Source organism: Schistocerca piceifrons, chromosome X (assembly GCF_021461385.2).
Source record: "Schistocerca piceifrons isolate TAMUIC-IGC-003096 chromosome X, iqSchPice1.1, whole genome shotgun sequence".
In the NCBI taxonomy this organism is placed as follows: Eukaryota; Metazoa; Arthropoda; class Insecta; order Orthoptera; family Acrididae; genus Schistocerca; species Schistocerca piceifrons.
Window position 1 is genome coordinate 765,078,722 of NC_060149.1, and position 26,911 is coordinate 765,105,632.

Here is a 26,911-nt window from a genome sequence, read left to right on the forward strand (position 1 = left end):
GGATGTCATATTGGATAGAATTTACAATTTTAAAAATTGTCGTAAGTCTAGCAGTATTGTAAAACAATGATTTATCTGAATAAAGGAATCACAGTGGATATACAGGGTAATTATAATTAAACTTTCAAAATGCTGTAGAAATAATATCACTGGTCAGAATGATGTCAAATTGCAATGGAGTACTATCGGAGAAGGGGTAAAACTTATGGCAGAAGAAAAAAAATAGTGTGAAAATTGACCAATGTATGTGTCAGAATACGTAAATGAAAACACCTGTCATGTGCATGACCCATTGAAATTGGTACAAACACACTGGGTACATGGCTTTTCCGCCTTTTGCGTGTGCAACATTCGCCATGACTGTCTCAATGCAGGATTGTGCTCTGCTTGTAAAACTGTATTACAAGAATGATGACTGTGCAGACATCGCTCTGCAGAAGTTCTGGACATTGAAGGGATTTGGTGGTGGTGGTGGTGGGGGGGGCATTGGGTCCAATGACTGCCATGGGTCTGGAGAAAATAATTTGGAAATTCGAAAAGACGGGTTCTTTTGGTGTGCAACCTGGAAGAGGGAGGAAATTAAGTGATTTGACGTCAGTGTGGAAGCAGTGGCCACAGCAATGCAGGAGGGGATGAGCGGTGGTGTGCAAACGTGTAGTGTACAGAGAATTGCCTGAACATTGGACATACCTGTGAGAATGGTGCATATCAAAATTACCCATGTGCACGAGTTGCTTAGTGTTGACTTGCCAGCGAGAGAGTAGATGGCACACCTCCGCACATTGCAAATCCAGTGAAGCAACTGCTGAAGCACCATTTTGGAAATGCTAGAATTTTTCCCTTGCTGTGTGATATGACCTTGCCATGGTGTATGGGCTTACGTAACTAACAGTATCACACCTCTACACCCATGCACACTGAGTAGTATAGTTTGTTTATCGTCAAATGTACACCTCAGGGATTGTTGTATGATTCATTTGTAGTTCTTCTGCCATGCATTTTCCCCCTTCTCTGATAATATTCTGTTGCAATTTGACATCATTCTGATCAGTGGTGTTATTTCTACAGCAGTTTCAAAGTTTAACTTAAGCTATAATCACCCTGCATTTGAAATATCTATGAGATTTTATGGTATTGTGCAATTTCTTTAAACAATATGGTTGTCTGTTACCATTGTTTACAGCTGAGGTCTTTGCATTTCATAACCAGGGTGTGTTTCAGAAGTCAGTGAAGTTAGAAATGTATTTTTCTCCGAGTGGCATTGGTTATATAATCTACTGATTAAACTCTTTTTTTGAATTCTTCATTTGTGTGGCCATATTGTCCGTAGTTCCTGTACAATTCTTGAAGGTATTTTTCTTCTGTCATTGCAACTACAAAAACTCCCCCCCCCCCCCAACCTCATCCCCCCCCCCCTACCAAACGTGTTTCACTTTTTTGTGGTAAAGCATCATCAGCGGTCTGTAATTAAGTTATTAACATTTTGATTTGCTTTAAGGTGGAAAACAGTTTGTTAACAATATGTTAGTTTGTACTTACGGTGATTTTCGCTTTTTTGGATGTTAGATAAAGATGTCTCATTCTTGAGTAATTTCTTAAATTTATTGTTAATCACAATGCACGATTAAAATTGCTTGTTTGATGTTGTTACATATCATATTTAATGACATGTTTCTGTTTCATTGTAATTCATTGAGATGCTTTGTGAACTTACATGGGTATCCCTGGAGGGAAGACAAAGTTCTTTTTGTGGAACACTATTGAGAAAATTTAGAGAACTGCCATTCGAAGCTGACTGCAGAACGATTCTACTGTTGGCAACGTATGTGTCACTTAAGGACCACTAAGATAAGGAAATTAGGGTTTGTACGGAGGTATATCAACAGTCCTTCATTTCTTGCTCTATTTGGGAATGAAACAGGAAAGGAAATAACTAATAGTGGTACAAGTTACCCTCAGTCACACACCATGTAGTGGCTTGCAGTGTTCAAACGTAGAACATCATCATCACTGCTTATCACCTGCACTTGCCATCTGAGAACAAGTAGTGGCCTTCCTGCAACATTCTGTGTCGTCTCGCACTATTGATTGGGATCTAACAACAGCCAGACCAGAGAATTCCCGTCCAATTTATTGGCTGAAGTTAACACCACAACACACACAGCTGTGTTGGGAATGGTGATGTGACCAAGACGAATGGACTACTGATGAATGGCATTGCATTCGGCAATGAATTATGCTTCTGCACAGTCTCGAAAGACCATCGTGTGTGCAAATGGTGGTAATCTGAGGAGAGGACCCATCCTTTGCGTTTGGGTCTGCCACCTAGCAAAACAACAGAAACAAGAGTGCTGGAAATGGTATGTTACGACCATTGTACTGTGTGCACCTCCTTTGCAGGTTTGGGCAAAGATTTAATGCCTCAATGGCCACCAGTCCCTCACAGGTGCACCTGGTGTTTCCCTGAATGTTGCTAGCTCCACTGACCCAGATGCTGTTACCAAACATTTTGCCCTGCCTTATGCTTGAGCCTTGCATCATCTGAGAATCATCAGCCAGCATTTTGTGTCTTGAAACAGCAGGTGGAACGAATTCACTTACCTTTCAGTACAAGTCATCTGGAGTCATTAGTACTCCATTCAGTGGGTGGGAATTCCTCAGTGCCCTAGCCCTTTGCCGTGACATGGCTTGATAGCCTGACCGAATACACATCCAAATGCTCTAACACCTATTTGTGGCTTTACTAATTTCCAGCATTCTGCAAGGCACAACATCAGCAACTGTACGGTTTACCAGATTATGCAATAAATTGCAGAGAACCTTCGAAGTTGCAATATTAATTTTCTTTATTACTCGACTATTTTCAAGCCTAAACCATTATCAAATCATCCATTAAGCTATGCAATACCATACATTACAACAGCCAAAAGACTGAGTCTGGTTAAACACATCTTGTAAAGCAGTGCAGGGTTGAATGTCATTCACCTAACTGTGGGGTCCCCAGGGGGCTCACCGTTCTTTGGTGGGTTTGTGCTTGGCTACAACAGGGCCCCAGCCTTTGCAGCATCTTTTCTCTTTTGTGCTGCATGTCTATCCTCTTGCTATTCTTTTTCCCCTCCCTTGGGGAACATGTGTGGGATGTTGTTGGAAATGTGTTCTGCATATTCAGTCGCTGATATTAGAACAGTTTCTCCACTGTCTTTCTATTTTTTTTTTTTTTTTTTTTTTCATTCCCCTTCTCCTGCTTTTCCTCCACTTTTCGAGGTTCCTCTTTTTCTTCTTCCTCCCTGTGTGCTCCTGAAGGCCAGCCCACGATTCGCACACTGTATCAGATGACTGGGTAATACGTAATTCCCAGCACTGGGTTGACAGGTGACCCAGGGAGGGGTGATTGCCTGAGCTGCTATCTTCCTAAATTGCTGATTGCTCCCTCTGTCAAGTGTTTGGGAGGTGTGAACAATCACTTTAAGATGGGTGTGCCCCCTTCTGAGAGGGCCCCCCATTTGGAAGGAGCGCACCATTGGAGATGCTGGTGATCATGGGGGATTTTCTTGCCATGAGCCAAACATCATCTTCTCAGTCGATGTGAACTAAACGTAAACGGAATGAGGCTAATGATTCAAAGACCCTCCCAGCTGCACCAAGGTTGCTTGCAGTTTCATGTGCTGAAGACGGTCAGTCCTTTGCTATGGTAAATCCGTTTATATCCAGATAGGTTTTGATGCAGTTGCTGGCCCTGTGAATTCCTGCTCTCGTTTACGAAATGGCACTTTGCTTTCGGAGATTACTTCTGATTCTTAAACACAACTGTTTGCCCCTTCGCTCCTCCATGTCTGTCCTGTTTGTGTCAAGGCAGCACCCCCTATAGAGGAAAGCCTGCGCGCCCGCTCAGTGACGTCACGCACGTAGTCTGGTGCCGGTGCTCGCAGTCCGTTTGGCCACAGCAATAGACTGTTACGGGAACAGCACGAAGAAAATTCGTAAAGAAATCTGACATACCTCTCTCATGAATTACAAGATTTCCTTTCTCAAATGACCCAGTTCTTTTGTCTGTAACTTATTTCTGCATAACTTTTAGCCCCGACGTAAAAAGTGGCTGTAATAACTTTCATTATCTGAGGCATCAAAACTCCCAAATGAATGGACCCATTTCATTGTAGTTTATTTTAAAGTTGCTTTAATGGGGATTGTCATGACTTGTTTGATGGCAGTCTGGTTAGCCGTTCAAAGATCGTCAGCTACACAAGTGCAAGTGTTTGCCACCAGTGTGCTCTTTCCCAATACCATTCCTAAACTGTAAGTGCTGTAGTATAAATTGTAAATCTCGAAAAGGCCAATCTAAACGTCTGCAACGGTATACATTTATCTTTTATGGCTGACCACCATTCACCATTCTTCCGTTTTGCAGTTCCTGTGTAAGACGATTTTTAATGACAAAAATTTTGATTGAAAGCCACCCGCGAAAGATTCTCGTATGCTCTCGCGGACTTTCTTTTAGGGGTTTTGTTCTGTTTTTTAAGTTAAATATTGCATCACTTTGACGCAGGTCTAATTATGTGGACGGCACTTTGCAAAGTAGCACACTGGCAGCTAACATTTTACAGACACTGTTATTGCCGCTGTTTATTCCTTATCTAGCAAAATCCATTTTAAAACCTGATTGAATGATATACCTGTGAATTAAAAAAAGAAACACGAAAATTGGGCAAATAGTGTTCGAATTATAACACCCCCTATAGAGAGGCACTGGTAATAAGCAATAGTATGAGTCGTTTCAAAAACTAACACTGCCCTGAAAGACATGTTCTACATATGTTTTAGTCCACCATTTCAGCAACCTTGTATTCATGCTTTTTTTTTAAATTTAAAGAAATTTCTCCTGTTAATATTTTTTAAGTGAAATGCAGTTCTAATGAATGATATGATATCTCTTCTCAGTTTGTGCACCTTTCCCTAAGAAACTTTCTTTCCATTAAGAAAATCTCACTGACCTGAGATGAGTATGTAATGGTATTGCCATAAAGTTTTGGTATGCCAATACAAATTTCAATGAATTCTCTTTTCCCAGTAAGTTAACTAAATTTCCATTATGTATTGAAATTACAAGAGGTCTCAAAATACAGATTACCAGGTTAGAATTTCGCTGCTCTAAACTGAATACCTTTGAAGAAAGAATGTTTCTGTACTAAGAAGTATATACTTTGAAACAAACTGTTTGCATGAATTGCACATAAATAAATTTCAACTACGAAGTAAACTTTCATTTCATCTGTTGAGAAGTTTTATGACGTGATGGGACCTGTGATGAAATAATTGTGAAAAATGAACACTTACCTTCATTTGGCATCACATTTGGGCTGCACTCACCAGTGGCTTAGATACTTCATCCTTCCGCAAGTTTGGGGAAAGGGGTGGGGGTGGTGGTTCAGCTCTATTTAGTTGCAATACTTTAACAGATCATCATTCCAAAATATATATACTGGTAATTGTTTAAAAGTGGAAAACAAGTTTCATCTACTGACCATGCTGATATGAATGAATGCAAATTAAGTAAAAAAATTCTGTGTATGAATGAATTTATTTATTTCTTTTGTTCATCATCCATACACTCTTGTCAATAATCACTAACACATGGAATGAGAAAAATTTTAGATTATAGTGGTTCACAATAGAAAATTATAGATGTACAGCACGAATACTATGTAGGGACAAAATAATTAAGACTTATGGACACCAAGGCCAAACATTAACAATAACCACATTCTTGAGACTTAAGTTTCATAATTTTAGGAATAATAATGATAAATTTTGAACAACATTAATTATTAAATTGCTATTTTATAATCTCCAGGGTAGTAATGGAAGGTCTTTAAGTGGGACACTAAAAGAATGCAAATAAAACACTGCACCATAAAGTTTTGTGTAGGAAGAATGCATATGAAAGCACTGTAGTAGAAAAATGGCGATGCATATAGACATTATATTAGGTCACCCTGTAAATTGCAAGTAATTACCAACTGTAAGTGTATGTTATGTGGCAAAAATGTGTCAAGTGGTGTTGGAATATGATCTGGTTACATTAATTAGATTAGGTGAGTGAAAAGCAATTGTGACAGGCTTAAGCTTTTTTAATATTCTTTTATAAACAAATATATTCAAAAAGCCAACAGAAGGGCATACCTGAGAGTCTACCTCAGATATTTTTCTCCTCAGCAAAGATGAGCTAACAAGAAGGCACTTTATGGCACAGAGCAAGCATCTATTTAAAGAGCTCACTAATTAGTCAACCTGAGAATTAGTGGCACTCAATAGTGCTTGTAACAGAAGTGAGAGCTGTTCCACAATTACATTACTATTAGATGAGGAGACCTGCCAATCATTATACACAAAGAAGGCCATGAAAGTACTGCAAAGCCCTCCCCTACCAGCTTCTCCATTTGTATTGGTAGTAAAATATATGCAAACATGATCTACATAAGAAAATGTTGAGAAAACAACAGTTATAACAGCTGCAGAGAAAGTAGTAAACTCAGAAAAAGAGAGGCAATTGTCACAGCATGCACATCTGCACTCATAACAGTGACAGTAGTAGAAGACAGAGGAACACCACAAACACTACGTGAAATCGAAATTTGTCTACCTAAAGAATGCATAAATACTATAGTAACTTTTTCAACAGTAACAATTAATGAATCATTACAAATTGGCAGATTTCTCACATGTATCACAAGCTAAAGTAATAACTTCAGTATACAAAGAAAAGTGTTGCAGAGAATGTAGAGAACTATAGAGCAATTTTGCTCTTGTCTCCCATTTATCACCAAAACAAACTAACCTTGTTTGCAAAAAAAGTGGAGTCTGCTATAGCACAGTTTGTGTAAGTTTTTCTCAAAATAATAAAGGAAGGTGATCAAAATGGCACTGTCTTGTCATTGTCAAAGGCATGTGCCATGTTGGGCCACATAACTTTATTACACAAATTAGAAATACTATGAATAAGGCACGCAGCAAAGAAGTGATTTAAGTCATACTCGGAAAAGCAAGCGAATTGATTTTAGGTTTCACATACTATAAAAAGATTACTATTGGTCCTCTCTGCCTGCCACACCCCCTCCCCTCCCTCCTGTATGTATCATGCACCACCCAACTTCAACTGAGAAAAAATTAGTGTAAGATTCTTTATATTAAAGATTAATTTCTTTGATAAAAATTTCACGTTAGGCTATTAGTGTTGATAGCTGTTAGCAGCTTTATATTAAAATATTTATACAAACTCTCAGCCATAAGTTGCAATTTGGTAAGTTTGACTAGTTTCAGATTAACCTGACTAGTTCAGCTTAAGAGGCATTTGTGGATGTGGCAATATTACTGATGACAGTTTTTGTATTAATGATTTAAAAAGAATCTAAGATAAAGATTTCAAAGTTATGTTGTAAGAGTTTGCAGTTTTCGCTGAGTGTTTTTTGAAATTTTTTTTCCATTAACCTTTTTACAGTAGTTGTTTAAAAATATATTGACACCAACCCGAACAACACTTTTCATTATTGCCTGGGATGAATGTCCATTGCAGCATACCCCATCAAATAATAAAAAGTCATTTTCGTGAAGAGTAGCAAGTGCTACTGCACAGGCAATAGCACGTTGATTCGTACAGGCAAGAAAATCTCTTTCATGTTCTTTGAGAAGTTTGCTGATGACAATATAAGTGTAGACAATCATATTTAAAATAGTGTCTGATGGGTATTTTAGTCCTCCATGATCAAGTCTCTGTATCAAACTAAAATGTTCGTTTATTGGCAACTCCTTTTCAATCACAATTTCATTAAGGCAACTCTCACATTTCAGCTTCTTAATCACTGCATGAGCACAGTAGCCTGCAATGAAAGTTAAAGACGTTGCAATATCTTTCACTGAAAGAACATCGTCTTGAGTTACACTGACTTCTATGTCTAATGTGTCTGTTTCTTCAACTTCAGAAAACATAAAAATTTTTATGGCCCCTACTGTGATATTGCCATAGGAAGGAGAACATAAAACTAAAGGCATTACACTTTGAATTCGAAGCTTCTTTTCTGCTTCATAGACTTGTGTCACTGAAACATTGTATTGGGAACCTGCAAGCTGTCTATACTTTCCAAAACGCCGCTCAAGCACATCTGTTTGTAGCTTGGCTGTCAGTAAGTAGCTCTTCAGTACAGTATCGAGCAATCTCTACAACGGCATATGTTGTATGCTGAATAGCAAAAAATGTTTCTTTTGTGAGAAACCCACTTGACAAACCTTTTGCTTTCCACACATCAAGCCAGTCTAGAAAATCTAGCAAAAATTGCATAGAAACGCTATCAGTTGTCAACGGATCCATATAAGGATTCTGTTTGTGTTTCCCTTTAAACACTGATTTCACATTCATGACATAAAACCATTTTGTTATTATTCGAATGTATTCTGCTGTTGATGGTGCATGTCTCAAATCAAATTTATCACTAGATACCTCAAGGCCCTCTGACACATGTCGATTGAATATCTGCAGCACTAGCTTCATGCTCTGTTTTTCTAATGATGTAGGGCAAAGTGATTTGAGAGACAATGTGTGACAATATTTTACTAAAGAACTGGAATCTATGCCATAAATCTGTTTCAGTGTTTTAAAAGAAGCTACAGAAAACTTATTTTCTTCCACTTCTTTTCTAACTGGAAACTGAGGATAAAACATATCTTTACCATCATTTTTTTGGTTCAGCCACACATTTCTTATGCATTTAACAATGTGTATGGCATCAATTAAAAAGAAAAGTGGGCGATTAGGATCAGATGGATGTTTAAAAACTATATTAACAGCTTTATCCAGAGAAAACATTGACATGGTTTTGCTATTGATTTTGTTGTTGTCAGTTACCACACAAAAAACCCTATAGCCTATTAGTTCAAGGCCATTTATTATGGCCAGTAGCACATCGTATAATGCATTAGCTGAAATGGTTTTCACCGGTAAAATGTGAACAACATCCCTGTACAAAGACTTGACACTCTGCAACATAAATACAAATGCTGAATTTGCAGCACATTCAGAGTTATATGACATGCCCAAAACACTACCTCCTTTATATTCCAAATAAGAATTTAGATGAATTTCATCTACACTCAAAACAACATTGACATCATCGTTGTTCAAGTATTGAAATTTCTGTCTTGCATAGGACAGGAAATTACTTCCCCCAAGCCTTTCGTGAGATGGATTCACATTAAATTTGCTGCAGATCCTACGCAGAGTGCTTGGATGTGGCATTTTCATTAATGAGCTGCTACGTAAAAAATTGTAAGCATGAGATGAAATTGAAAATAGCAAACAACACAGTATCATAAATGTAGAACTAAACCTATGATTAAATTTCTTTACATTTATGAGACTAACTTGTTCATATATAAAGTCTACCATCTCCTTTTCACTCTCCTGTAAACTGTCTTTCAGCACTCCTAGACTGTCTTTCACTATCTCTACAATACTATCTATAGAAGTTTCTGAGTGCCCACAATCTGTGTCTGAAAACTCCTGCAGTACACTGACAATTTCGTGGATATTGGTTACAATTACAGGAAAAGATCTTTTTCCTAATGTCTTAATTTGTACATCTTTCTTAAACAATGAAACATTTAAATTACTATCTATAACGACAGAATGTGTGATTAATGGTGCTGGATTTCTTATTATCTTTAAAAAACAAACAAAATCACTGTGTTTTTCGATCACACTCCACTCGTTGGGCAAATCCACTTCCTTCGTACGCAACATCAACTCTTCTAAAGAACTGAAGCTGAAAGTGTTTTCATAGTCCTTCTGTGATGCTAAACTATATTGTAATGCTGCAGCTAACTGCTCGTTTTCAAGCCTTTGCTTTTTCTCCTCTGGCCCTTCACGTCTACTTTCTTCCTTTGAAAGGTAGGAAGGACAGTTTGGGAGTAGTGATGGAACTGCATCTGGTCTCAAACGTGGTTTGAGAAGGGGGGCTCTTAATAACTGACCAGTCCTTTCATCCACAATTTGTGTTTCCCAAATAACATCATCCTTGTGGAAGTGAACATGACATACCTGTAATTAAAAATGAATAAAAAATGAAAAAGGTGCTTACAACTGAATGTGATGACAATATTAATAGTGTGAAAACAATTTATGAATATAAAGTTAGTTTCTAGTTCTAAAATACAAATAGACTCCCAACTAAAATGCAGAAGAATACTCAAGTGATAAATGTGGCCATGGCATAGTAACTCTATAAAACAATAACACTACAATATCAAAACACATGCAGTTACATGTCATGGCAACAAGCTCTTAAAGAGATGGTGAAATGAAGAAAGTACTTTCCCCATCAAAAATTACAAACATTGACTAATGTTTGTAGCATAATTCAATAACAGTGACAATTTTTTTATAATTTAGCCTTGAAGCTCATATATTCACAAGAGGGGTGGGATTTTTGCTTAATGTCTTGCTCTATTCCCCCCCCACCCCCCACCCCCACCCCACACACACACACACCTCGGACACAAGAAAGCATGATGACACCAAACTCACACAGGTGTAATCCATAGAAGCAACTGTGACACAGTAACAGAATAATACAAAGTAATTGTCAACACTGTGTAACCTTTAGAACTATGAAATACTTAAAGGTAGTGCTTTTTATCAGATAGACACTGTTTTGCTTTTGATATCAGTTTCATAACTTACATAAAAACTGACAGTATGATGAACTAATACATTGCCGCTTATGTGCTACCTATTAGGCTAAACATGAGCACACAATTGCTTTCAAGTACTTTAGCTGTGTATCTATAAGACAGCTGTGCAGGGCACTGGCATGTATCTGAAATTCCAGACCCAGAAAGTAAGAATTTGTAAAATCCACAAGTATTTTTTATATGTTTTCACAGTTTCTCCCTTTGCATTTTGTGATGGCCTGTTAATCCATTCATGTACTCATTCATTTTTCCTGTCTATGGTTCACTGTTAAGTCTAAAGCCTACTATATTCCCTAATAGTAACATTCCTTGCAATGACTTCACATTCCCACCAATAATTTATTAAAAACAAGCGACTGAGACACTGTTTTTACTTCATTTTCAATTTCTGGGTACACCACATTACTTGTTTTTGAACAGGCAACTTCCTAAAGACTTTTACAGCAAAAAGAAACACTAAATACAGAAGCAGAATACATCGAAAGTCGTCTGTATCTTAAGTGCACGTACTTAATTATAAACCGACTTTTATTCCTAACAACAGGCAGCATAAACAGTAAGTATAAAGATATACTGAGATATTTAACTACGTAAGTATGACTGTGCTTAGGCTATACTGGTTGAACTTGCAGAATACAGAATTCATATAACCTATACCAGCTAAACTGTAGAATTGCCAGGGCAAGAAAACGAAACGCTGTTTTCTTCGGCACTTATTCAGTTAAGATCTGATATATTAGTCAAAATGTCGCTGACCTTCCTTAATGCATAAGTGCCTATTCTTTGTTAGCACACTTAACCTCTTTTAAGAAATAAACAAAACAAATACTTACTCTTGAACTTGAAGAAGGAGTGAAGTTATCTCTGCGAATACTTGACAACCATTTCTTCCTCGTTGCTTCATCCTCCGGAAATTTAAACACGGTTACTTTTGGTCCACCGTCATAATTTCCTCTACAATTCGGCACACAACAACGATACGGCATTTTGCAGGCAACGAAATTTTCACAGGCAAGAAAAACAGATAACCAGTTTAGTGCACAGAAACTAAACAACCAAATCACGTACACTAATGCAGGAACACCATTCACTATAATAGTAAACTGACGCGAAACTCGCCGAACGACTATTCACAAGCACTGTTCCGTGAAACTGTTGAAGAAAGGACTACGTGTGTAGCCATCTTGTGACGTCACGCGCTACGTAGACAGGCTTTCTTTTACAGGGGGTGCTGGTCAAGGCCCATCAAACCCTGGAATCTTCCCGTGGTGTTATTTACACTAGGCTGCTCGATGGTCTGACTGAGGCAGAACTCCTACTTTTGTGATCAGGGTGTCATTGCAGTCCATCAGGTGATGAAAAAAGTAGATGTAACCTTTATGCGCGCGCGCGCACACACACACACACACACACACACACACACACACACACACACACACACTCTTTTCTCACTTTTGATAGAGTGGTTCTTCCATCAAAAATCAAAACAGGGTATGAAGTTACCTCAGTCCGACCGTACATTCAGAACCTCATGCGCTGCTACCAGTGTCATTGTTACAACCAAACTTGGGAGTCCTGTCGTCACCCAGCCAAATGTGTAACCTGTGGTAGGGATGTTCACAACGGCGATTGTCTGTCTCATTCTCCCCAGTGTATCAACTGCAATGGCGACCATGCCGCCTCCTCCCACGATTGTTCCATGTATCTCAATGAGCAGACTGTCCAAGAGACTTGGGTGAAGAAAAGGATGTCTTACCTGGGTGCTCTTAAGTTGTTGGTGAGTCGGAAACCTTGTGTTCTACCATCTGGCACATACAGTGCTGTTCTTGCTGCATCTCGCTCCATGAATGAAATGGCTGTGCAGACATGCAACCTCAAGTTTAGCACCACGGTTGTGAAATCACCTAGTGTCATGGTAGCATCCCCACCTCCTCCTCCAGCTGTGCTGCAAACCACCAAACTCTCACCTCACGGGGCAAAGTCATCAGCTACACAACCGGCAGGCCAGAAAGGACAGAAGGAATACTCCTGTGAAGACTTCCCACGTCCCTCCAGCGAACAAGCATCTTAGTCTTCCTCTGCCAACTGGAATGGCTGCAAGAGGTCACACAAAGGGAACGGTCTTCTCCTTCTCTGACTTGTAGATCATCTTAGACGGTGCCGCCACATGTTATCCTTGCCCAGCTGACCTTCATGTTGCCAGTATACACCACCAGCTGTTTTTCTGCCCTGGAGACTGACAGAAGGAGAATGCTGATGCCTCTGTGTAGACCTCATGGAGTAGGATCCTCTTGCCTCTGTGCTCTGTAGCAGCAAGTCTTCGACGGATGGCACTCGGCAGCCACCGTGGTGACACCCCTTCATTTTTTTCCTAGTTATGACTCTCCTTCAGTGGGGTGTTCGTGGTCATTGATCCGACAAAGAGGATTTATGGCTGCTCTTAGAATCACAGCATCCATTTGTACTCAGCCTCCAGGAAACAAAATTGCATCCTCACAGATGCTTTGAGCTCTCGCATTTCTTCCCGGTCCGCTTTGGTGGACTGAGGCATGCTGCGACGCCATTCACACACAGAGAAGTGCTCTCTGCATTTTAATCCATCATTGTACGATAGCAAACTGCATTCGTAATAAACAGTTTCATGCAGAGTGTTGTCGCGTTCTTCAGGAGAGCAAATAGGCTAACTGGATTTCATTTACTAGTTCTTTTAACAGTTCCACTCCATTTTCCACCGTGTGGGCCAACCTCAGATGGCTCTCTGGGACCAGGATCCATTCCCCAAGTTCCGACCTGACAGTAGCAGGCAATGTCATAGTTGGCCCTATTGCTATCTCCAACACCTTGGCCCACCATATTGTGGAGATTTCCTCCCACTATCACCCTGCTGTCGTCCATCAGAAACAAGGGGAGACAGCTTGGGCTTCTCAGAATAGTGAGTGCTACAATGCCACCTTTACTATGTGGGAGGTAGATCATGCTCTCACCTCATCCATATCCTCGGCCCCAGAGCCAGATGATGTTCGCATTCAGATGTTGCAGCACCTTTCTCTTGTGAGCAAGCATTTTCTCCTTCATTTGTACAACTGCGTATGGGCAGAGAGCACTAACCCCAGTTCTCTCACCAGCTGTGTTTGCAAAGTGATGGAACATTTGAGTCATGCCCGGCTGGTATGGTGTCTTGAGTCTTGCAATTTACTAACCACTGCACAGTATGGATTTGGTTTTCTGTGGAAATCCCAGACTGTGGCCTTGTTTTTCAATTTGGAGAAAGCCTGCAACACCTGCTGGAGGACTGTTATCGTCCGTACCCTCTACACGTGGGGCTTCCGTGGCAGTATACACCATATCCTTCAGGAATTTTTAAAAGACCAAATTTGTGGGTTCTGTCTTGTCGGACGCCTTTATCCAGGAAAACAGTGTGCATCAGGGTTCCATCCTGAGCATCGTCCTCTTTGCTATCGCCGTGAACCCTATAATGGCCTGTCTTCTGCTGGGCATCTCTGGCTCCCTTTTCGTTGACGATTTTGCCTTCTATTGCATTTCTGCACGGACTTGTCTCATTGAGCGGCATCTTAAGCGATGTCTCAATTCTCTTCACTCATGGAGCATCAACAGTGGCTTTTGTTTTTCCTCTGACAAAACAATTTGTATGAATTTCTAGCAGCGCAATTGGTTTCTTCCACCATCTATAAAGCTTGGGCCTGTTTCTCTTGAAACTACGAAATTTCTGGGGCTCGTGCTCAATAGGAAACTTTCTTGGTCCTTTCGCATGTCTTACCTGGCAGCTCGCTGTATGAGGTCCCTCAGCGTCCTACATGTCCTCAATGGTACTTCCTGGGGAGCAGATCGAACCACCCTCCTCCGTTTGTACGGGTCCTTCATCCATTCGAAACTAGACTATGGGTGTTTTGTTTATGCATCTGCATGTCCATCCCTCTTACGGCGTCTTAATACTATCCATCATCGTGGCATCTGTTTGGCCTCTGGTGCCTTTTACACTAGGCTGGTTGAGAGTGTGTATGCAGAAGCTGGCGAACTACGCTGTCCTACCACTGTGACTTTCTCCTCAGCATGCCATTTGTCTGCCATGTGTAGCCACCCATCCTATACCACCTCCTTGGATGACTCGTTTGATTGCCAGTATGGTGCGCATCCCTCTTCTCTGTTATCTTGTAGAGTTTGCTGCTCTGCCACTTTCCCGGTGGGTGTGAACCCTTCACCACCTTGGCTTCGTATGGTGGCTTCTGTTCACCTTGGATTTCATTCACTTTCTAAGGACACTACTCCAGCCTTGCTCCTTCACCTTTAGTTTCACGACCTTCACACGGAACTTTGTGGTAGTGCCTTTGTGTACACTGATGACTCTCAGACTGACTGTGGTGTCGGGTGTACGTTAGTCATTGGCACCAACGTTTGTCGGTATCATCTTCCAGAACACTGCTCAGTGTTTACAGCAAAGCTCTGTACCCTGTATCAGGCCATGCAGTACATCCAGCAACACAGGCTTATCACTTGTGTCATCTGCTCCAGCTCTCTCAGTGCCCTTCAAAGACTCTGTGTGCTTTACACCATCCATCCCTTATTGCAACGGTTCCAGGAAAGCTGTCACTTGCTCACTCTTGATGGAGGCACTGTGATGTTTATGTCAGTTCTTGGTCACATCGCTCTGAGAGGAAACGAGGCCACTGACACTGCAGCCAAGGCTGCTGTCCTCATGTCTCAGCCCGCTAGTTCTTACATTCCCTCTGATGATCTCTGTGTTGCCATCTGTCAGGAGGTGGTGTGACTTTGGCATCACCACTGGTCCTCCCGTCATGGGAACAAGTTTGTATGAATTACGCTTCTAGTGTTATGGATGACTTCCTCTCGGTCCTTTCGCTATGATGAGATCATTTTACCAAAGTTGCGTATCGGGCAATGTCTTTGTAGCCATCGCCATTTGTTAAGTGGTGCTCCCCCACCACTTTGTGCTCATTGCCCTCAATATTCGACAGTCCACCATTTCCTGACGGAATGCCCTTTTTTTAACCACTTAAATTCTCATTTGTGTTCACCATCTGAGTTACTGGGCGTTTTAGCGAACGACGTGTGGCCTGTCAACCGCATTTTACTTTTTATCTGTCATAGCAAGACGGCAAAGGACATTTAATCTTTAGTTCAGGACTTGTGTGTCTCTATGGCGGCTCTCTTTGTCTCCGTGTTCTAAATTTTGACATGGGTGCGTACGACCGTCGTTGTTTTTCTACCCTAAAGTAAAACAAAACAAAAGCTAACGGTGGATTGTCAATGTCACAGGTTTGCTATTTTCAACAGTATCTGGAATGAGAGCGAGTTCCTATCTCAATCGCAAGACAGCATGATTGTCCTGGTACTGAAACTGGGTAAGCACCTCTTTGAGATGGACAGCTATCATGCAGTTAATCTCACTAATGTAGTCCACAAGTTGCTCTTATGAGCCAGTGGCTGTGTTTCTACTTCAGTCTTTTGACTCTGTCACAGGGTGGTTGTAGCCAAGAGTATTCTACTGCTGACAACTTGGCATGCTTGGAGTCTGTCACTCAGTCAGCCTTTGCCCAGCATCAACATTTTATTGTTATTTTCTTTGACTTGAAAAAGGCTTATGACACCATAGAACATCATCTCATTCTCATTGCACCAAAGTCTTGTCACACCATACTTTCTGGGTTCAGCTTGGTTCTTCATAAAGTGGTACCCATATACAAGAGACTGTATTGAGTGTGCCACTTTTTCTACTGGCTGTCAATGGTATAGCTGCAGCTGTGGGGCCCACAGTGTCGCCCTCCCTGTAGGCTGATAATTTTTCCATTTACTATGGTTCCTCAACTGTTGAATGTTGCTGAATGCTTGACGGCAGGGTGCCGTACAAAAAGTGCAGTCCTGGGCTCTCATCCAACATTTCTGGTTTTCAGACAGTGAAACATGCGTCATAAACTTCTGTCACTGTCATACACTCCATCCACATCCTGAACTCTACCTTGGTGACTAATTGCTCAGTGTGGTGGAGTCATATGACTTTTTTGGGACTACTCTTCAATGCCCAGTTTACATGGCTTCCCCATTTTCATCAACTAAGTGAACATGCTGGTCACATGTTAGTACTCTTTGCTGCCTCAGTAACACCAGCTGGAGTGCAGGCTGCTTTACACTTCTGTGGCTTTACAAAGTGCTGATCTTGTCCTGTCTTTATTATGGAAGCCTGGCTTACGGCTTGCCATTGCCTTCCCCATTGCAGATGCTGCACCCAATTCACCGTGTGTGACAGGTGCCTTTCAGACCAGCCCCCTGAAGAGCCTGCTCATGGTTGTTGGGGTGCAGATCAGGTACCAACAACTACTGCTCAACAATGTGATACACGTTCAATGCTTCCCTGAGTATTCTAACAAACATGCCACTTTTTCTGGTAGGGAGATTCATCTCCCACAACAGAGGCCCAGGGCTGGAGTCACAATCACAGTTTGCATACAGTGTCTCTGCTATGAACTGCAACTTCCCCCACTGTCGTCTCTTGTCTGGAAGCAATTGCGTATGCCCCTATGGTGTGGACGCCGTCCTCGGATCTACATCGGCCTATCCTTTGGACTGAAAGACACTGTTGATGCCATGGTTTTTTGCTGCCTGTTCCTGACTGTCCTTGATGCTTTTCTGGTTCAGAAGTAGTATACACTGGTGGCTCTATAGTTCACGGGTAAACCTGTTTTGCCTACACACCTGCACGGTGCAGTGAACTATGCCATAGACGTATCATGACACTACACAAAACAAGATATTTAAATGTTGTGCAGGGTCAGTAGAATTTAGTGAAACTAAACTTCTAATTGTTGTTGTTTATAGATACCCTAACTCCAACTTCAGAGCATTTCTGCTCAAGCTAGAGAGGGTTCTTGATTCACTTTGGAGGAAGTACCAGAAACTAGTTATATGTGGTGACTGCAATTTAAATTTTGTATATGATGGTGCAAGAAAAAGGATGTTGGTAGATCTCCTAAATTCATGTGATGTGACACAGCCTGTGTTTTTTCCAACTATGGTGCAGGGGAACAGTAGCACAGCCACAGACAATATTTTTATTCATTCTTCATTACTAGATGGGCATTCTGTTAGTAAAATCGTGAATGGCCTTTCAGACCATGACGCACAAATTTTAACTCTAAAAGGCTTTTGTACTCAAACCAGTGTCATATTTAATTACAAACTATGTAGGAAAGTTAATCCAACAGCAATAGAGAGTTTTTTAAACCTTGTCAAGGAACAAGAGTGGCAGGATGTTTATAGTGCCGATAACATAAATGATAAATACAATGCTTTCCTTAACACATTTTTCATGCTCTTTGAGAGTTGCTTCCCATTAGAACGTTCTAAACGGGGTACTAGCAGTAATAGGCAGCCAGGGTGGCTGACTAGTGGGATAAGGATATCTTATAGAACAAAGTGGGAATTACATCAAAATGTTAGAAGTAGTCACAATCAAGCTACAGCAGCACAATACAAACAGTATTGTAAGGTGCTTAAAAATGTTATTATGAAGGCAAAGAGTATGTGGTATTGGTATGCAAACAGAATAGCTAATTCACAGGATAAAATTAAAAGCATATGGTCAGTTGTGAAGGAAGTGTCTGGTCAGCAGCACAAGGCCGACGATATAAAGTCAGTTCACAGTAAAAATATTTCTGTTACTGATAAAACTATGTACAGTATTTAATAATCATTTTCTGAGCATTGCTGGTGAATTGAACAAAAATTTTGTTTCTACAGGATATCATATAACTTTTTTGGCAAATGCCTTTCTGAGATTGATGTCTGAAATACTCCTCTGTGATACAGACAAGAGGGAGATTGAGTCAATAATTAAATTATTGAAGACTAAGGACTCTCATGGTTATGATTGAGTGTCTAGCAGAATATTAAAGTACTGTGCTGCACATGCTAGTCCTGTATGTAGCTATGTTTGTAATATTTCCTTTAGGAATGGTCAGTTTCCTGAGCGATTAAAGTACTCAATAGTAAAGCCGCTTTATAAAAAGGGATAATGTACAAGGTGCATTCTATAAGTAATGCGACAAAATTCATAAAAAATCATTTATTGAATATATTCGTGCAAATAATCAAAAATTTTCAAAATAGCACCCTCTTGCGTCAATACACTTCTGAATGCCTTTTCTGGAATGTTCTTTAGAGCTGATGTAACATCCGCCTGGATGCTTTCAATCGTGTCTCAATATTTTCCTTTCACGACTCCTTTTAACCGAGGAAACAAAAAAAAAAAAAAGCTGCGGCAGCCAGGTCAGGACTGTAGGAAGGCTGGGGAACCAATGCGGTCTTGGTCCTGGCCTGGAAGTCGTTGACAATGAAGGTGCTGTGACTCGGTGTGTTGTCATGGTGAACTTTCCATGTGTCCTTGATGTCGCTTCGGCAGTGCGACACCCTCCTTTTCAGTCTTTTGAGCACTTCCAAGTAGAAAACTGAGTTCACTGTAGTCCCGGTAGGTATGAATTCGTGGTGGACAATGTCTCTGACGTCAAAGAAGACAATGAGCATGGTTTTGATCCTGGACTTGCTCATGCGTGCTTTCTTCGGATGGGGCGACGATGGGGTGTGCCACTCTGAACTCTGCCTTTTTGTCTTAAGGTCGTACTCAAAAATCCACGACTCATCACCAGTGATAACTGAGTTTAAAAAATGAAGATCATTTTCACATATTTCCAACATTTTTCGGCACCGAAACACTCGCATGTGCTTCTGTTCGTCGTTCAACACTTTTGGGATGAGTTTGGCACACACCTTTCTCATGTTCAAATCTTTGTTCACAATGCGGAAAACGGTTGTTTTTGACATGTTTAGAGTTTGTGCTATCAAGTAAAGTCTCATCCGTCTGTCAGAGTTCAAACAGTCGCGCACACACGTCACATTTACATAGACTCGTGCGGTTGATGGCTGTTCACTGCGAGATTTGTCGGTGATCTCCTCTCGGCCCTCCATGAACAACTTGTGCCATCAGAAAACTTGTGATTTGGACAAGCAATCAGTCCCAAAGGCATGCTGAAGTAATGGAAACGTTTTGGTGGCGGACTTCCCAAGTTTAATGCAAAATTTTATAGCGTACCGTTGCTCTACAGAATGATCGATTGTGCCGTGTTACATAAACTCAAAACGTGATTGATGGAAACACACGTCCTGACTCTCCGGCAGCTCGTAGCTGAATGGGACAAAGAGCGTTTTGAAGCTAACACCCACCCCCCCACCCCCCACTTAGCCCAGCCGGTTACAACATGTTGTGGTGTACCGTTGCGTCAGAAAAAAATTGGTCACATTACTTATGGAACGCACTCTGTAGATAATTTTAGTACTATTTCTATGCCATCAGTGTTTGCAAAAGTTATTGAAAAGGCTGTGTATGTAGGGATAATTGATCATTTTATATCACACGATTTGCTATCATATGTACAGTTCGTTTTAGAAGTCGTTTAACAACTGAAAATGCTATATTCTCTCTTCTCTGTGAAGTACTGGATGGGCTAAACAAAAGGTTTCGAACGCTTGGCATATTTTTTGATTTAACTAAGGCATTTGATTGTATTGATCACAAAATATTGCTCCAGAAGTTGGACCATTACGGAATACGAGTAGTAGCTCATAATTGGTTCACCTCTTACTTTAGCAACAGGCAGCAAAAAGTCATTATTCACAGTGTTGATAACGGCTGTGATGTGGGGTCTAAGTGGGGTACTGTCAAGTGGGGGGTGCCCCATGGATCAGTGCTGGGGCCACTCCTGTTCCTTATTTATATAAATTATATGCCCTCTAGATGAAAGGTAACTCTAAAATATTTATGTTTGCTGATGACACTAGCTTGGTAGTAAAGGATGTTGTGTGCAACATTGGCTCTGTTTCATATAGTGCAGCACATGACCTAAGTTCATGGCTTGTAGAAAAGAAACTAACGCTAAATCACAGTAAGACTCATTTTTTACAGTTTCTAACACACAATTCAGCAAAACCTGACGTTTTAATTTTACAGAACAGGCATATGACTAGTGAAACTGAACAGTTCAAATTTCTAGGTGTTCAGATAGGTAGTAAGCTGTCATGGAAATCCCACATTCAGGATCTTGTTCGAAGACTTAATACTGCCATTTTTACTGTTCGAATGGTGTCAGAAGTGAGTGATCGTTCGACACGAAAATTAGTCTACTTTGCATACTTTCATTTGCTTATGTTGTATGGTATTATATTTTGGGGTAACTCTTCCCATTCTAAAAGGATATTTTTGGGTCAGAAACGGGCGGTTCGGGCAATAAGTGGTGTAAGTTCATGAACCTCTTGTCGACTCCTGTTCATGAGTCTGCATATTTTGACATTGGCCTCTCTCTCTATATATATATATTCCTTACTGTCATTTCTTGTTGACAATATTAGCTCATTCCCAAGAATTAAGCAGCTTTCACTCTGTTAATACTCAGCAGAAATCAAACCTGCATTTGGATTGGACTTCTTAAACTCTTGTGCAAAATGGTGTGCAGTATACGGCTGCATCCATTTTCAATAAGCTACCACTTGAATTCAGAAAACTTAGCAGTAATCCACCCGCTTTTAAATTGAAACTGAAGAGTTTCCTCATGGGTCATTTCTGTTCTGTCGAGGAGTTCCGTGAAAAATTAAGCTGATTCTCATTGTATTGTTGATTGCGTTTGCTTAAACTTATGGGCAGACTTGCTTTGGGCTCATGAACATTTAGTTTTATCTGTTATTACTTTTATATTGTAATTGCATGTACTGACATGTTCCATGACCTTGGAGAATTGCTCCTCAATTTGGTCCTAAGGAACACGATGTGTAAATAAAAATAGTAAAATAAATTCATTGCGAATTGGTGTCCATTGTTTAAGCTCTCCGTCACATTCGTTCTTGCACTAGCGAGACATTCTTAATCAGCAGTGACTCCCTGAGTAGTCTTCAGACTACCAGCCAGTGGTACCCTCAACACCCATTTGTCTTGTGTATCCAGGATCTCTTTTCTGACCTCCATCAAGTTGGATGTCAGATGTCTTTGTCTGGATCCCAGGGAATGAACATGCTGACCAGTTGGGTAAGTTAGCTGCCAGGTTGCCAATTTTGAATATTTGGGTGGGGGGTTACCAGAACTGGAACGTCGGTCGACTCTACACTGCAAATTGTTGGAAACTTGGAACATGGATTGATGTACCCTTGTTTTCTCTGACCAGACTGCGAGTAATAAAGGGGAACACAAATGTGTTGCAGTCTTTTCTTTGTGCTTCACTGTTGACTTTGTATTGGTCACACTTAACTGGCCCATGGGCACACCATATGAAATGAGGATTCACCCCACTGTTGACGTGATGCCCATCTGACTGTGGCCGATATCCTACTGGACTGCCCCAATTTTGGCCCTTTATGGTCAAGCCTTGCTGACACACTGCTTCTGGTGCTGGCGTACAATGTCAAAGTAGCCAATCTGGTTTTAAGTTTTACATGTGATGGTGGTTTCTACTCCTCTCTGTGAGGTATGGCAGAGTGGCCTCTTTGGCTGCTTGAGGGATTGGAGAGTTGCCCCATTGCTTGCTCCGACCCAGCGGGCCCTTGGCTGCTCTTGCTTAGTGGTTTGGCCTGGCTCCTGACTTCCCACATTTTTAATTCTTCTTATTCTTTTTCGTGTGTCATTGATTTACTGTGTCGTCGTCATTGTTCTCTTTTCCATACATTTTATCAACTTGTCCTTGTTGCTAGTTTTCTTGTGGTAATGTAGGGTGATGAAACACTGCTCGGATGCAGAGGGTGCATCTCCCATAGTGTTACATGTCAGAGGAGCCTCCCGCTGTTTTGTGGGTGGAGCAACTCAGCCACCTTCACCCTCTTGCCACTCTCTGGAGTCTGGTTGCTTCTGTCTCTTGGTGTTATTGATCCATCGTTACAATCAGGTTCATCAGGACTTGATTTCTGCATCCTTTCTCTCTGAGGACCCTTCCCGGCTTGACACATGTAGATGGGATTGAGGGACTGATGGCGTTTTAGTTTTGCCCTTTAACCCTGTTGGCCTAATCCACTCTACACAGTGGTGTTATTCTGTCATTATGATGCGTGAAACCATTGGGTATGATTTCAGGTCACAAAATGGTAGTGATTGGGGGAACTCTGATGGCAAAACAGTATGTCTGCATGATATTCAGGTACTCCTGTGACCAGCAAGATCCCCAGGTCTGTTCCCAATAAAACATATGTGTGTGACTAGCTTGGATGTCAACTCTGCGCCAGTGCCAATATCCAAAATACCAAAGACCAGTTATGACAGTTGTGGGCCAGTTTTCCTGTGGAGAGGATGCAGCACCTTAATGTCTCTCTTCACAACTGAATTATTGCATGCACCCAGGCCAAAGGGGGTACAACCTTGTACTGATATGTGGGCTCATACTTCTAAGTTCTTAATGAATTTGACTTGATTTTGTAATCACTGGAATAGCATCACACAACGTCTCTCCCATTAAGTTTCATTTTGCTATTCCTCTCCTTGTGGGTTCTCCACTCTTTTTGTCTGGCAGTGTAAGTGATGACCGAAAACTGCATATTTTATATGCAATTTGAATTTGGAACAAAAAGTTCGGATGAACACACACACACACACACACACACACACACACACACACACACACACACACACCATTAAATGTGATTTACAAACAACATCAAACAAGCAGTTTTAATGGTCTATTGTGATAACAACAAATTTAAGAAATTACACAAGACTGAGACATCTAAGTCTAACATTTAAAAATGACTTAGTCAGCAGGCCATATAGCCAGACAAACAACTTTATAATTTCACTGATTTCTGAAAAACAGCTTGCATATGAGATGTGATGATTTTGGCTGTAAACAATGATATTGAATAAGTTGATTGTTTCTAGAAATTGCACAGTAAATTTTCAATAAAGTTTCATAAGATATTTCGAATACATCCACTTTCGGTGCACAGTGTGGCAATCCTTCCTTGAGGTACTCTGCTCTCACATTTCCACACAGTCGCAACATCGGACCACTGTCACATCCCAATGCCCTTGTCCCAGATAAGTATGCGACATCTCCATGTCCTTCACAGTGATCACACGTCGTCTTGACACTGTTTATGCCTCTTATATATGGTATCTGCCTGGTAACAATCCTTAATGCAAACAGTCCTAATGCACTGTGGTAGCCGTTGTATGTGCCACAGAGAACTGCAACTTCAATCATTTACATACCTGCCTATGGTGTGCATGGGTACGAAGTTCTATTGACATCAGTCCATGTCTTGTGGGTGCTTAACGTTTTTTGTCAAGTGTTGTGTATTTCACTTTCTAGTTAGTTCTGTGTTTTTTGAAATATTTAGTTGTTTATTTGTTCCTATTTTTCCTTTGTGCTTGTGACACACTTCATATTTCTTTGCATTTTATTGTCTCATAGTTACATGAATCTTCTGTCGTTAATTTCCTCTACCATTTAACTGATAGTATACTAACCCTTTTAGTTAGAGATTTATCACTTTAGTTTGCAAAAATAACCTTACAATTTGTTTTAGCACTACTTGCCCACTACATTTTCTGCTATATTGGAAGATAAATTCAAGTAATTATTCGTAGTCCCCACTTTCAATTAGTTTTATTTTTGTGATTTCCATTCCATATTTTTGTAGTTATTTGGAATCATAAGAACTTCATAAAAATTTAGTTCACTATGTTTGTACGTTGGTATAAATGCTGACCTTTCAAAAAGTGTGCTGAAAATCAGACAACATACAGATAATGCTGAAAGGAGACAAAAAGCTCTGCATCTTTTTTCACTCAAACCATTCTTTATAGATCTATTACTATTTTTCTGTACCTCACAAATTACATGTTGGAAGAAGATATAACTAATTAATTCATACATATGAATGGTCACATTATAAAGATTTCGTGGGGCTTCTTCGTCTAAAAGAAGTACATTGGTCACATAATACACAAAAAGTTACTTGTGAACCAAGCGAAAGATGATAGTAGCTTTGGAAATACTGCACCTTCCCTAGACTTGCCTAAGCTGTGCTACTTGGAAAATGAAGTTGAGCGAATGAGAAACACTTTTCCTTGGATGTGAATTTTGTCCATGCCACTTCAGGCATCTGCATGTGGATGTCAGTTCCGACCAATGACATTTTTCATATGTCTTGCCTATAAATACACTCCTGGAAATGGAAAAAAGAACACATTGACACCGGTGTGTCAGACCCACCACACTTGCTCCGGACACTGCGAGAGGGCTGTACAAGCAATGATCACACGCACGGCACAGCGGACATACCAGGAACCGCGGTGTTGGCCGTCGAATGGCGCTAGCTGCGCAGCATTTGTGCACCGCCGCCGTCAGTGTCAGCCAGTTTGCCGTGGCATACGGAGCTCCATCGCAGTCTTTAACACTGGTAGCATGCCGCGACAGCGTGGACGTGAACTGTATGTGCAGTTGACGGACTTTGAGCGAGGGCGTATAGTGGGCATGCGGGAGGTCGGGTGGACGTACCGCCGAATTGCTCAACACGTGGGGCGTGAGGTCTCCACAGTACATCGATGTTGTCGCCAGTGGTCGGCGGAAGGTGCACGTGCCCGTCGACCTGGGGCCGGACCGCAGCGACGCACGGATGCACTCCAAGACCGTAGGATACTACACAGTGCCGTAGGGGACTGCACCGCCACTTCCCAGTAAATTAGGGACACTGTTGCTCCTGGGGTATCGGCGAGGACCATTCGCAACCGTCTCCATGAAGCTGGGCTACGGTCCCGTACACCGTTAGGCCGTCTTCCGCTCACGCCCCAACATCGTGCAGCCCGCCTCCAGTGGTGTCGCGACAGGCGTGAATGGAGGGACGAATGGAGACGTGTCATCTTCAGCGATGAGAGTCGCTTCTGCCTTGGTGCCAATGATGGTCGTATGCGTGTTTGGCGCCGTGCAGGTGAGCGCCACAATCAGGACTGCATACGACCGAGGCACACAGGGCCAACACCCGGCATCATGGTGTGGGGAGCGATCTCCTACACTGGCCGTACACCACTGGTGATCGTCGAGGGGACACTGAATAGTGCACGGTACATCCAAACCGTCATCGAACCCATCGTTCTACCATTCCTAGACCGGCAAGGGAACTTGCTGTTCCAACAGGACAATGCACGTCCACATGTATCCCGTGCCACCCAACGTGCTCTAGAAGGTGTAAGTCAACTACCCTGGCCAGCAAGATCTCCGGATCTGTCCCCCATTGAGTATGTTTGGGACTCGATGAAGCGTCGTCTCACGCGGTCTGCACGTCCAGCACGAACGCTGGTCCAACTGAGGCGCCAGGTGGAAATGGCATGGCAAGCCGTTCCACAGGACTACATCCAGCATCTCTACGATCGTCTCCATGGGAGAATAGCAGCCTGCATTGCTGCGAAAGGTGGATATACACTGTACTAGTGCCGACATTGTGCATGCTCTGTTGCCTGTGTCTATGTGCCTGTGGTTCTGTCAGTGTGATCATGTGATGTATCTGACCCCAGGAATGTGTCAATAAAGTTTCCCCTTCCTGGGACAATGAATTCACGGTGTTCTTATTTCAATTTCCAGGAGTGTATAATAACTTTTACATGAATTATGGAAAAAACCATTAGCTAACACAGAAAGAATATTTTTTCCATTTTAAATCAAATTATTATTTTCAGGACACTCGCGGTCCACCTCAACTGCATCAAATGCAGCAAAGTCATGCTCGGATATCACTTTCAATGTGCAGGAGTTCTTTTCATCGAGTGTTTCAAGACGGTAAGTGTTTAATCACTCCCAATTTTTCTTTCTTATGGTTAATTATTTCCTAGTTAGTGATTTGGATGGTTAACTAAAATAATGTTTACAGTTTTAAATTTATCGAAATTCGTTTCTCTTTCTATTATATTTTTGTATGACCAAATCTGTGCTGACTGAAGAACTTTTGCCCGTTTTCGCTGAATTATATTCTCTGGATTGTCATATTTTGTGAAAGGTCACTCTGTATGTAGAAAGGTCGCCTTATACCCCTTCCCACATACATATGATGTCTGTTCAAAAAATTTTGGAATATTCATAATTTTGCACCAATGGTGTGTTGGAGCGGAATGGTG

General features: G+C 41.3%; 1 protein-coding gene across 1 annotated transcript in view; it reads left to right on the forward strand.

Annotated features, from left to right (window-relative positions):
- LOC124723033 overlaps nucleotides 1–26,911 on the forward strand; it is a 247,975-nt gene that overhangs the window by 160,674 nt on the left and 60,390 nt on the right. Inside the window, exon 9 of the mRNA XM_047248209.1 lies at nucleotides 26,477–26,576. Coding sequence (XP_047104165.1) covers nucleotides 26,477–26,576 — 100 coding nt within the window. The remainder of the gene's footprint in view (nucleotides 1–26,476; nucleotides 26,577–26,911) is intronic.